Below are 13,956 nucleotides of genomic sequence, written 5' to 3'. Positions count from 1 at the left end.
TTTTAAAATCTTGCCCTTCATCCAGAAGGCTCTCGAGGCAACTCACAACAAATCACACTCTTAAGTTAACAATGCCATAAATAACATAAATAAATAAAGGTCAACACCACCATCCCAAGCATAAAATCAACAATATTATCACATTATAAGCAGCAAAAACCATTCTGAAGAGTCAGCTGAAGAAGCAAAGTAAAAGCAGTAGGAGACCAGACTTCCAACAAATCCATACAAACCATATTTTTCAAAAGCAGAGAACTAAAATAAAGCACGTGGAACAGTAGAGCAGAATTGAAACTAAAACATGCACCAGAGAAGCAGCAGAACACAGTAGAGCAAACAAATAATAGACAATAGTAATTTATTAAATTACTTCCCCAGTGGAGACCCAAAGCAGCTTAAAGTGGGGGGAGATTCAGCAGAAAGCCTGGTCAGACAAGTACATCATTAGTAGGTGCTGGAAGGGGAGCAAGGGTAAGGAGAGCATTCCAGCTTGGGTAGACCCATTTCTTTTCATAACAGTCCATCTGATTTTTGTTATAAATGGCAGAAGAAGCAGGGGCCTGTGGTAGAGCCCTAGTTGTTTTAATGTTGCTGCAATAATGCCTAACTTCTTAAGATTATTAAAGAATGTGCCATCCAGAAGAAAGAAGACACAGGAAGAAATGTTTTGTGCTTTGGACATGTCCAGTTACTTCTGTCATTACAGACCCAGGAGTGTCGCACTTGCACAAGGCCTAAGTTTTCATTTTTAAAGCCTTATTTTTACTTTGCATTGCTTATATCAGTGGTTCTCAGCCAGCAGTGCAATGTAGAAACACTGTAGGTATGATGCAGCGTTCCCACAACAATTACAATTACCCTCAATCGCACTGACACTACTGCAATTTTTTATTTACTATCCTTGCATTTTTCAGTTACCGTAGCAGTAAAACTTACAAAACAATATTATTACAATTTTCTTTTTCCTTTTTTATTGCGGTTTTCAATGACTAATGGGATTATTTTTGTTTGTGTTTTGCAGCTATAACAATAAAAATGACTCCTAACAGTACAACTGCGGGTTTTTTTGTCCTTAAAACTTACCATAGGTGATAAATACAATAACAGAATACCTGTAAACATATAAATGTTGTTCTCTGGAAATGTGAAAGGTTTGTGGCTATCATACTGGGACTGGACCCAGGCTCTTGTGATTGTTGTTGTTCAGTCGCACAGTCGAGTCCGACTCTTCGTGACCCCATGGACCAGCTCCCGCCAGGCCCTCCTGTTTTGTGATTGATGGGACATCAAATATGAAAACTTGAGAATCACTGGCTTAGATCATCCATTGGGCAACATAGAATATTATATTAATGGCAGTTGTTCTAATGGGGAAATACCAGAACCAGTTGCTCAGTGTCGTCACTGTTCTTCACTCTCCCATTGACGACACTATCTGGCAACCGCAGGAGATGCTACCTGATACTAATGCGAGTGGGAGGAATGCAGCTATCCTGTAGTTGCTCAATAGCACTAAAATGCTTTTCTCCCCTTCCTGGGCCCAGCAAAATTGCTAGTCATGTTTGTTGTTTGAAAATAACTTTTTCATATCTTCTAATTATCATTTGACTTTAATTATCCTATTTGTATGCTAATGGTTACGATTTGCATTGCACAATGCAATAGTCGTTTATTTCAGCTGAAACAGAATATGTGGTGCCTCAGTGACATGGAATATGCATTCATTACTTAGCACTTGTATGTGATTATGGGAAACATTCACACTCAGTAATGTTTGTAGTACTGGAAAGTAATGTTGTTTAGGATTAAGATGTCAACATTGTGATTATGTTTATTAAATTTTCTTAGACACAGCTCTCTGTAAGTGCATGAATCCAGAGTCTCAAACTGATTCCCACAGGAATATGAATTTAGTTCCTCAAGATTTCCATACACATGGAGTTTGTCTCTTTTTCCGGGCTCCCTGATGAAATTTGCCCACAATTCTTCTGATGCTGGAAATACATGTTTCCAACTCCCATACAGGCCTTTGTCTGAGCAACAGTCTTATCTAGCTGTGTATGCTCGAGCTATGTGGTCTGCCTGTTTGTTGAGGCAATGCTAGCACCTACCTTCAGGTGTTTCACCTTCCTAATACTTCAGTTGTAGGACTGTACAGAGACTAAGAAGGGAAAAAACCCAGGTTGCTTGCCTGCAGTTGTTGTTGCTCGATTGGTAGAACCTGCCCTACTTTTTTTCTGCTGGATTCTCTCTGACCACATTCAGGAGAGCTATCTGCAGTGGTCTGAAGGAACTCAGCAAAAAGTGCTCGCGGCTTTCCTGAGGGCATGCATAGAAAGCAATACTTTCTATGGAGGAGGGGATTTGAATGTCAGTTTCTGAGTTAGTCTTTTAAAACTTTACGGAGTTCTTTCTGTGCTGTCATGGAACTCCTATATGTATGATTGGGCAGATGATTTCTTGGAGACCACCAGTTACAGGGAATCAATTTGTTTTTCAAGGATTTGTGAATTTTAGTTGTTGTACAGATGACTCTGGTCTTGTGGAGTCCTTCTGGTAATGAATGTGCACCAACTGGAATGTGAGAAGCCAAAGCACACACACTTCTACCCTTCATCTTGGCCAACAAGTGCTTAATCTGGATGTTCCAAAGGCATGATGAATCCTTCCCCATTAGTTCTTTTATAATTTTCACTGAGTAGCTTCTCCTACTTCTCTCTCTTTTTTGGTGGTATTTTTAAAATATGTGGTGTGTGTGCATCTGGAAGTCATGGCGACCTCTGGTGATTGACCCCTACTGGAGGCCTGGAGGATATTCAGAGAGGTGGCTGAATAAAGCCTGCCCCCGCCTCCCACCTCTGGTATGTCAAGGAGTTCTCCCATCCAAGTACTTGCCAGAGTTGACCCTGCTTAGAGTGATGAGATTGGGCTTGCCTGGACTATCCAGGTCAGGGCTTCTCTTGTTGAGTTTTACCCACAAATCATGCCTTATCGCACTGTCTGTAATCTAGAGATTCTTATTGAGGGCCATAATCCATGCAGTCAGTTTGAGGGGCATTCAAGACTTGGGGGGGGGGAGTATTTGGCATTTCACGTAACTCCGTCTTCCCACTTGCAATGGATTCTGACAGTTGGCAGGAGAGAGTTCTTTGACACTGTTCCTTCTGCCCTAAGGATAACATTTCTTTAAAAGTGGCATTTCTTTAAAAGTGACATACGTCAAATAGGAACTAAACTTAACACTTGGGAGTTGGTTTATGGCCATCAGGCACACCAGTCTATTGAATGTATGCCAGAGATCAGTGTATTCCATGAAACTCCTATTTTCCCACCAAGGCCTTCTCTACTGACCCTCCCGTTTTACATGCTGCCTGGACAAGGACTTTTTTTGGTGTTCTGGAGCCGTTTGCTGCAGAATGTGAGAAACCTTTCAGAGACACCTTAAAACGGAATAATTTGGGAGAATGTTTGGAGATATGCTTGGTGTTTAGAGACCTATCTTTTTTTCTTCCTGGCTTTATACTTTTTAAGAATGTAATATTTGTTATATTGATTTAATAATTTAATTTTTAAAAATGTGTATGTTATTACCCACCTAGAGTCTTACCTGTGTTGGAAGAAAGGTGGTCTTAAAAACATTTTAGATAAATAAGTATATTAAGTAAAGGTGCTTTGTCTGGAGTGCTGTTTATACATTCAGATTGTTTGCTTAAAACTTAGGGGGATGTGTTTGGTGATAATGTTGTGTATTTCGTAGGCAGTAAAAGTTAAGAACCACTGCTCTAATCTATACAGAAAGTGGAATCCGGGTTTTTAAAATGGAAACAGTAAATTTCCCTGCCTATGCTTTTTTGCAGAATTAAATGTTCTGTATAGTTGGCTGTCTTCTGAGAAAAAATATTGTTCTACTTTAAATACTTGAATATAATTGATTTTCTTGTTTTATGAATGAAGTACGCTGTGCAACTGTGATGTCTTAAGATGTGTGAAATGATTAATGTGCCTGCTCTGTAGTCAGTCAAAAGATAGATAGATTCAACTCCAGCTGAAACTGACTTTCTTTCAAAAGAGAACTTTCAAAAGTCAAATCTCCCTTTGTCAGATCCCTGATGAACAGAGCTTTTGCTTACACCCCCAAAATCTTGCTGGTCTCTAAGATGGTGCTGAACTTGAATCTAACCGTTCTACTGCAGACCAACACAGCTACCCCCTGAAACAATTAGAAGATAGTTTATAGTAGCATATAAAGGCTGCCAGTTTTCCTTTTAAAATGGACAAAATAATATATTGTATCTCAAGAACTCTAGGGTATAGGCTGGAGATGACTACAGTTGCCACAGTTTTTCAAGCTAGAGACATCAATTTTTGTCATTATTGTCTGAATTATTCTCTAAATTTTTCAGCAAGTCCTATTTTTTTAGAGATTTAGAATAAGCAAAAGAAGAAGAGGAGGAGGAGATTGGATTAATATCCCGCCCTTCACTTGGAGTCTTAGAGCGGCTTACAAACTCCTTCCCCTTCCCCTTCCCAAAACAGACATCCTGTGAGGTAGGTGGGACTGAGAGAGCTCTTTCCAGAGCTGCCCTTGAGAGAACAGCCCTGACAGAACTATGGCTTGCCCAAGGCCATCTAGCAGCTGCAAGTGGAGGAGTGGGGAATCAAACCCGGTTCTCCCAGATTAGAGTTTGTTCACTTAACCACTACACCAAACTGGCTCCTGGAGACTTATTGGAGAAACCAGGAGTAATTAGAAACATTTCGACTGGCAAATCATAGTACTGCTAATAATATATAAATTGTACATTTGCTGCTTGTAGAATCATACTCCTGTAATATCAAGATATGGCTCACTGTTCTATAGAATCTCTCCTTATATATAATTGAGTAAGAACATTCTATATGAACATTCTAAATTTGGCCCCTTTAGTGTTAGGCCGGAAAAACTGCCACTCAGAAGACACTGGCTGGGTTGACTGGCTGCTTTGTGCAGTCCCGCCCAGCGTTCCAAGGTCTTTTGCATATGGAAGCTGATTGGACTTCACTGCATTCCACACCTCAAACTCACCCCCCTCCCCGCAAGGCAGTTGGAATGTCAGTTGCATATGGAACCTGATTGGACTTTTGCATATGGAAGCTGATTGGACTTCACTGCATTCCACACCTCAAACTCACCCCCCTCCCCGCAAGGCAGTTGGAATGTCAGTTGCATATGGAACCTTCAAGGTCTTTTGCATATGGAAGCTGATTGGACTTCACTGCATTCCACACCTCAAACTCACCCCCCTCCCCGCAAGGCAGTTGGAATGTCAGTTGCATATGGAACCTTCAAGGTCTTTTGCATATGGAAGCTGATTGGACTTCACTGCATTCCACACCTCAAACTCACCCCCCTCCCCGCAAGGCAGTTGGAATGTCAGTTGCATATGGAACCTTCAAGGTCTTTTGCATATGGAAGCTGATTGGACTTCACTGCATTCCACACCTCAAACTCACCCCCCTCCCCGCAAGGCAGTTGGAATGTCAGTTGCATATGGAACCTTCAAGGTCTTTTGCATATGGAAGCTGATTGGACTTCACTGCATTCCACACCTCAAACTCACCCCCCTCCCCGCAAGGCAGTTGGAATGTCAGTTGCATATGGAACCTTCAAGGTCTTTTGCATATGGAAGCTGATTGGACTTCACTGCATTCCACACCTCAAACTCACCCCCCTCCCCGCAAGGCAGTTGGAATGTCAGTTGCATATGGAACCTTCAAGGTCTTTTGCATATGGAAGCTGATTGGACTTCACTGCATTCCACACCTCAAACTCACCCCCCTCCCCGCAAGGCAGTTGGAATGTCAGTTGCATATGGAACCTTCAAGGTCTTTTGCATATGGAAGCTGATTGGACTTCACTGCATTCCACACCTCAAACTCACCCCCCTCCCCGCAAGGCAGTTGGAATGTCAGTTGCATATGGAACCTTCAAGGTCTTTTGCATATGGAAGCTGATTGGACTTCACTGCATTCCACACCTCAAACTCAGAAAATGGCTGCTTTGGAGGGTAGACCCTATGACATTATACCTGCTGAGTCCTTCCGCCCCCCCCCAATTCTGCCCTCTACAGAATCCACCCACCAAAACTCCAGGTATTTCCCTCCTTATAGCTGGCAACCCTACTTTCCCCTCAGTGCCTGATGGTAGGCAACTTAGTTTGGTCCAGTCACCTACTTTGGCCTTTGGGAGAAAACATATTGGGGCCAATCCTGATAGGGTTGCCAACTCCCGATGGGAAATTCCTGGAGATTTGAGGGATGGAGCCTGAAGAGGGTGAGGTTTGAGGAGGGGTGGGACCTCAGACAGGTACAATGCCATAGACTCCACCCTCCAAACCACTCAGTCCATCATGGGGAACCATTGTTGCCAATCTCCAGGTGAGGGCTGGAGACCACTCAAAATTACAATTGCTCTGCAGAAGGGAGAGCGGAATTCAGCTGAAGTCAAAGGGGCAGATAATGGTAGGTTGATGGTTACCTGCAAAGGAGATGGGGTTGCCAACTCCAGGCTGGCAAATTCCTGGGGATTTGAGGGGTGGAGCCTGGAAAGGGTGGGGTTTGCGGAGGGGTGGGACATCAGACAGGTACAACGCCATAGACTCCACCCTCCAAACCAGCCATTTCATCCTGGGTAACAATTGTTGCCAATCTCCAGGTGAGGGCTACAGATCACTCAAAATTACAACTGCTCTTCAGGGAGCAGAGATCAGTTCCTCTGGAGAAAACAGTGGACTCTGCCATTATACCCTGCTGAGGTCACCACAGCAAAATGACACTGTTTGCCCAAAGCCAGAGTACTCCCCCAGAGCCTCTTTCTAGATCCCGTTGTATTTATTTCCACAACGGGCTTTACTGCTAGTATAAATATAATTTTAAAGTACCAGGCTTTAAAAATGTGTCCCTATCCTCAAGTGATCTAACACAATCATACTCAGGAGCTTGGAAGCTACATGTGGCTCTTCATTATGCCACCTGTGGCTCTTCGGAGCACTGTTCCTTATGACACGTGTCTCGTGTTCCAGGAAAGTGGGCAATTGCTTTAGAAGTTGGGATAGTTTATCATTACTGTGGGACATAAACCCTTTATTTTTTTAAAAAAACACACACAACATATCCATGATGATTATATCAAGGTTGTCGAGATGCAGGTGTGACAGCCCCGCAAGATTTCCCCCGAAAAACCCTTTTTTGCCTTTTAAAAACATTTTTAAAGGCACATGCCCCTGTGGCAAGCCACACTCCTATAGCACAGCTGAGAAGCCTCGCAGAGAGAAGAAGCCAGGACCGCCCTCCCTCCACCGTCCCCAACTTCTCATTTCCCACGCCCAACCTTTTTTCCCCTTCTTTGAAGCTGGGGCTTGGCTTGTGGCTTGAGCCACTAGGGAACGGAATCCCACCCCCTCCAGAAATCACAGCCAAGCTATTCAGCTACAGTGAGACCCAGAGACTTCCAAGGGGGGGGGTTTCCCTCATCCTCCTTCTCCCAGCATTTCACTTGGGTGGAGGACGGCTGGTCTTGCAAGGCAAGCACGGAGGAGGAGAAGCAGGAGAGCTTGGAAGAGCATGCATCCTCTTGGCTCTGCACCCCTGCAGCATCCCAGGGAAATGACCACTGCACCCTGATCCTGCATGACATGCCACAGCCCTCCTTACATCCTTCCCCGCCTCGCAGCCCAAGTCTCAGTGAAGCTTGGTGTTCATTGGAGCAAGGACTGGAGGGTGGGTTTTTATGCCTCGTGAGCTTTGTATGTGTAAGGAGGACATTAGACCCAAGCCCCCTTAAAAATTTTAAAGCCCCGCCCCCAAATCCTACCTATGGGCCTGGTTCGGAAGTATTCTGATAATTCTAAGGGTTGTATTACAGTGAAGAGTGAAGATAAGAAGCATTGCTCTCATTCAGATTTGTTTTCATGATTTCTGTTCATCATGTAGCTATATTTGCTGTGAAGTCGTCAAGAGGCCTATGGAGAATTTCAGACTGAGGACAATACATTCTGCCTTTACTATGATGTGGCTTTATGTTGACTCTTAGAGAACATTTCAAAGCTCGCAAAAGCTGCTTTGTTGGTCTTGGAATGTTTGCTCATGAAAATTTGGCACAGCATGATATTACTTTTTCTGAAATGTCATGCTTCTAAGCATGAAATAGAAATTAATAAAACCATCACTTGTCAAGTGATTGCATTAAGGAGCTCTCACTCTTGTTGAAATACATTATTTACATTAATTATGCAGCTGGAAGAGCAGCTGTATTAATGAAGCCAGCTGGTTTTTCTAATGTCCTGTCATTACACAGCCTGAATATTCTATTGCTTATAATGAATATGTCCTATCAGTATCAAATTTGGTACAAAAGAGTTGCCTGGGGAGGGGTATAATTGGACAGATTTTGTTTTTTAAAAGGTTTTGGTAAATGGCTGAATTATAGCAAATGTTTCCTTGTTTGCAACTGTTCTTTCCTTAAGTTTCTCTGTTTACTGATTTAGATTATAATCGGAATTCAGTGACACTGTAGTGGTCTACCTCTCATTGGTTTGGTGAAAATCTGCTGTGTATCTCTAAAGTTATGAGGTCCAGAACGTCATTTTAAGTGGAAAGGTATTGGCTTTCCTGTGCAGCTGTTTCTGAGGTTAGAAATCAAAAGGGGAAGTTCTGTCTAATGCAGCACGTGTGTGACTGGCAGGTTGAACTTTACAGGGTGGAGCCTTGTCCTAAAAGGGGGAGAGAGGCATCTCCAGACCGAGTGTCCTTTCAGGAGCCAGTAGGTGAAGGAGAGGGGAAGAAGATTGTGTGTTTGACGAAGAAGTAAGGATGGATACTGGTGTCACTGATGCTATGTGTGACAGGGAAGGGAGGGTGCAGCTGTCGGTATATTTGAGTGAAGGCATGGGAAGGGAGATAAATGTGTGGGTGTGTCATATGACTGTGGGAACAAGGGAAGAGTGTTGCTATCTGTGTAGTGTGTGTTTGGGAAAGAGAGGTTAATGTGTGCAGTGAGAGAGAGTGCACGCCAAGGTACTGCTGTGCAAGAAAAACAGTTCACATCCATCAACTAATCTCTCCCTTTGTCTGTCTGCAAAAATATTTAAACATTTCACATGGTTAATTTTTGTCTGTATATTCTATCTTGTTCCTTCACTTGCAATGTGGCATGGCTCACTTTCTTAAGTAATCTCCTTTGCATCCATTTTGAGATGTCTGCTGTGATTCACTTGATTTGCATTCTGTGCAAACAGCAGACTGTATTCCAGGATTGTCATAAGATATTATTTACTCTTGTCCCCTGCTGTGTAAACGATACGGGTACAGAACCAATGTATTACCGTGGTTGGGGGGGGATCAATGTATTTGCATGAGCCATTTGAGGGAGTGGCAAAGAAAAAATAACTTCACTCTGTAACAGGTACTGTATGTACTGTGTTAAAAAATGTTGAGAGTGCAGTACTCTTTACATTAAGCCAGTAAGGCAGGTTTTTAGTGATCCTCATGTTAACCTTGTTGTTGGATTGCCCTGACTGATGTGGATCGTTTCCATGTTCTCCTCTTCCCAGTGCCCTATACTGAACCCAGGAAAATTGATTTCCAAGGTTGTTGGCCCCACAGTTACTAGTAATCGTATGGGTCAGGGTGCTGCGTAACTGTTCCCCTTCTGTCAGCAGAGCAGTGCTTGCAGAAGAGGAAGTTGGTGGTCCTTTCTGCTTCCACAGTGCAGCCCTGTAACTCTGGAATTAACGATAACTATCTGTGACTCCCCACCAATCATATGTGCTAACAAGTTTTGCATAGTTAGTGAATGGTCTCTCTATTTTTTCCTGATTAGGTTTGTATTTTACATCATTACATTGTGCTTCTTGCATTCTGTGGTCTCTTGACCATGATGTCTGTTGAGGTTCCCCCCCCCCCCAACTTCCTCAGTAAAATGACTACATAGTGAAAATCCACTCATAGCATATGAAGGAGTGGGCTCAAGTTCATGAAACTTATGCTGGAATAAAATTTTCTTAGTCTTTAAGGTATATCAGGATTCCTGTTTATTTTTGGAGGCTAAATTGTAAGTGAGCACAGTAGGTAAGGTTATAAAATGTAGTTACTGCTTACTTAGTTACTAACTTAGGGAGAAAGGTGTCCTACTTTACCATTTCTATGTTTTTTTCTTGTGCAAGAGTGAAATTGTTAAGCTTCTTTAGAATATATACTGTTATGTCTTATGTGAAAATTGTGTGAACTATTCTTTGCCCTCTAACTATAATTCCAGAGTTTTTAAACATTATTTTTGTTTTGCTGAACTTTGAATTTAAAAATGCTACGGTTTGTGATTTGTCTTGCATTCTTGTATGAGGAAGTATTCTATTCTTATTTTTTCCAATGGTTAGAGTCCAAAGTGTGTGTTTGGAAACAGTTTTACCATGTTTATGTAGGAAAGATGTTATAGTTTAACAGAGCAAAAGTTAAACTTTGTAGAGCTAGATAACTACAGGAATTCCTTACTGATAATATAAAGTTTACAGTGAAACATTTTACATTTTGATTTCAATTTTGTCATTTTTTGAGGGGAATACAATACAGAATCTATTTGCATTGGAAATACTGTTTGTTTTTTCCAGAACCTAAACTATGTTGCTGAAATACACAACAAGTACTTAAAGGGATACAGAAGAAGCATCACTTTATTGAAGACAACATGGGAAATACAACTACGAAATTTCGCAAAGCACTTATAAATGGAGATGAAAATTTGGCCTGCCAAATATATGAGAGTAATCCTCAGCTGAAAGAATCTCTGGATCCCAATATTTCTTACGGAGAGCCTTACCAGCACAACACTCCATTACACTATGCTGCTAGGCATGGAATGAACCGAATTTTAGGGTGAGTTTTGCTACTTCTGTGCATGATGCTCTTAAGTATGGCCATAGAGCCTTACTTGGAAGACCCTTTGCTGTACCAGTATTTTTATTTATTTATTTAGTATATACAGATATAGGGTGTCTGCATTTTGGCATCTAAATAACAGTACAACTAGTTTATGTAACCAAGAGGTTATGAGGTAATATTTCAAACAGCAGCTCTCATTGTGCTGCCTAGAAAACCAGTTTTCAAACCAAGGGCGCTTGTGAAATCAGTTTCTGATATGGAACGAGGGTCTGCTCTTCAAAGAAAACATACCAAAGGCCCCGAGAATAAATGGAATAGTACTATGAATCCTGCCCATAGTTATAATATCAATACTACTTAGTTATAATTAAACTGTGCTTTCTTGTCCAACTGTTCCTTAATCTCAAATGTAATTAAAATGGAATACAAATCCTAAGAAGTACTTTGTGAAAGTAACTCTGGGAGGAATAGTTATGCAGAAATCCTTTAGGATTCTGTCTTTGTCTTTTTCTGGTTGTATATTATTTTCATTTTGAAGAATTGTTTGCTCTAGGTCACACAGTAAATTAATTCAGAGGTTCCCAATACAGTAGCCAACTCTTTAACTACTTACCGTGGTGTATGTTGCACAAGGGTTGTTTTCATTTTTTTATTATTTGTAAAGACTATGCTGTAAGTTCTGGAAATCCTAGTCAAATGTTTAGAAACAATTTTTTAGCCCAATTTATATGTTTGTAATGTTGTAGCAATAATAGAGATAGCATATTAAGAATGCAGTATATAAAGATTAACAAAGACAGGAGTTTGCAGGATTTCTTCTGGAAGTTAGAGAGCACAAGAAAGGGGACCCACGAAAATCGCGGGGGGAGGAGCGGGGGAGCTCCACACAGAGCAGGCGGAGGAGGAAGCAGCAGGTAAGCTTTCCCCCATCCCGCCGGTCCCCCGTCTCCTCCACCACCACCCCCGGCTCGCTGGCCTCCCCTGCCTCCTCCCCCCGCAAGGCAGTTCGCAGAGCGTTCCCTGCGCATGCGCAGGGGACGCTCTTGTATTTTGAGGGGATTTAAATATCCCTCCGATATTTTTTTACACTTTTCAGATTTTTGTGCACACCTGGGGACTGCCCCGAGTGTGCAGGAAAATCTGCCTTCCCCCCAGGCGCCCCCGATGTGTGGATTTAGATATCCGCACACAGGGGGCGCCTTTCGCTATTAGTATATAGATTACAGTGATTGAACTTGGATGTGATTAGGGCATGATTCACCATGGCTGTAGCTGGCATATCAGCCAGAGCTTATGAAAACTCTACATACCATGGATCCAAACATAGGCCAGGATCCAGTAGCATCCACAGGTTATGAAAATGCTCCGTCAGGGAGAATGCAGCCCCTTTCCAGGACAGGTTAAAACAGTGTTGGAGCAGCTTTGCCACTGGCCCAGCTGTCTCTCAGTTTAGATTGAGCTTCAGTTTATTATCCCTCATCCATCCCATTACCTTCTCGAGGCAGCTGTTCAGGACTTGCTTAGCTGTTCAAGAAAAACAGAACACCTGTGGTGCTGCTCTTGCCTTTATTGTCATGTGTCGGCAGATCATTCTGCTTTTGAGGAGCTTTGCTGAAATTGCATTGTGGTGGTGGCGTGTTGCATAGCTTTAAATATAACTTTATGTTAACTCAGGAAAAGTGCTGCCTGCCCAACAACCTAAAACTACAAATACAGCTAGTATTTGTCTGACTGAAACAAACTAAAAAAGAGTGTAATAATTTAGCTATAAGACAGCATTATGTTAATCCTGAAATAAATGTTAACATGTAATTTATGTTAGCTGCTGGTGTCTTGTAAAATAACCAATAACACTGACGTCTGAAAAGGTTCATATTATTATTTCATAACTAAAGTAATGTGCAGTGATAGATGGCTTTGATGTTCAGTGTCAACACAGTTCATAGAAAGAGACCAGATGCTAATAAACAGATTTTGGCAGTTCTGGCCTCCAAGATCTGAAATAAACAAAAGCTTTGTTTTTAAACTTTCAAAATAATAAATTCATCTACCATAAATTAAAATAGAACATCTTTCCCTCTAATATCATGCTCCTAGCAAAGATAAGCAATGTAATAAATATCACTATGGATCTCATATTGACCTGCACTGTGCTTATTAGATGCCTCTTTGTATGGATATTGTTGATTTACACTGTGTAATCCTCTTTGTGTCTCAGTTTGAAAGCTGAACTGTAAATACAGTAAATAAATGTGCAGTCTGAATTACAGCCTCATAGTCTTCAATTTCATCTAGTTTCCAGAGACTTGTAATGCAAAGTAAATATGTTTCCTCACTAAATTGAAATTCATATTATTTCTTGTCTGTTTTATGTAGACATATAGGTATGTTGACATACAGGTATTGTATCTACTGAATGATAATTTTTGGTTAGGTCACCACCCCAACGTTTCAGTTTGGTGGGTACTATCTAACATAGTGAGAATTGAAAATATAGATCAGTTTGCTAGCTGTTTGTATTATTCAGAACTAGGAATAAAGCCCGTTGTGGAAATAAATACAACGGGATCTAGAAAGAGGCTCTGGGGGAGTGCTCTGGCTTTGGGCAAACAGTGTCAATTTGCTGTGGTGACCTCAGCAGGGTATAATGACAGAGTCCACTGTTTTCTTCAGAGGAACTGATCTCTGCTACCTGAAGAGCAGTTGTAATTTTGAGTGATCTGTAGCCCTCACCCGGAGATTGGCAACAATTGTTACCCAGGACGAAATGGCTGGTTTGGAGGGTGGAGTCTATGGCAGTCTACCTGTCTGAGGTCCCACCCCTCCGCAAACCCCACCCTCTCCAGGCTTCACCCCTCAAATCCCCAGGAACAGTCATGCCGGCCACATGACCACGGAAACATCTTCGGACAGCGCTGGCTCTTCGGCTCTGAAACGGAGATGAGCACCACAACCCTAGAGTTGGATTCGACTGGCTTGCGAGCAAGGGAAACCTTTACCTTTACATGTGCTTTGATTTACACCCATTCTGCAGCAGAGTTA

The 13,956-nt window shown here is 42.0% G+C and overlaps 1 protein-coding gene across 1 annotated transcript in view; it reads left to right on the top strand.

The window, feature by feature from the left end:
- ANKIB1 (ankyrin repeat and IBR domain containing 1) overlaps positions 1-13,956 on the top strand; it is an 82,084-nt gene that overhangs the window by 7,115 nt on the left and 61,013 nt on the right. Inside the window, exon 2 of the mRNA XM_015408641.1 lies at positions 10,644-10,908. Within this exon, the coding sequence (XP_015264127.1) occupies positions 10,721-10,908 (188 nt within the window). The 5' untranslated portion in view covers positions 10,644-10,720. The remainder of the gene's footprint in view (positions 1-10,643; positions 10,909-13,956) is intronic.

This window comes from Gekko japonicus, unplaced genomic scaffold (genome assembly GCF_001447785.1).
Source record: "Gekko japonicus isolate JY-2015 unplaced genomic scaffold, Gekko_japonicus_V1.1 scaffold1868, whole genome shotgun sequence".
NCBI classification, from domain to species: domain Eukaryota; kingdom Metazoa; phylum Chordata; class Lepidosauria; order Squamata; family Gekkonidae; genus Gekko; species Gekko japonicus.
Note: the sequence above shows the minus strand (reverse complement) of the source record. Positions and strands in the feature narration are given on the sequence as shown.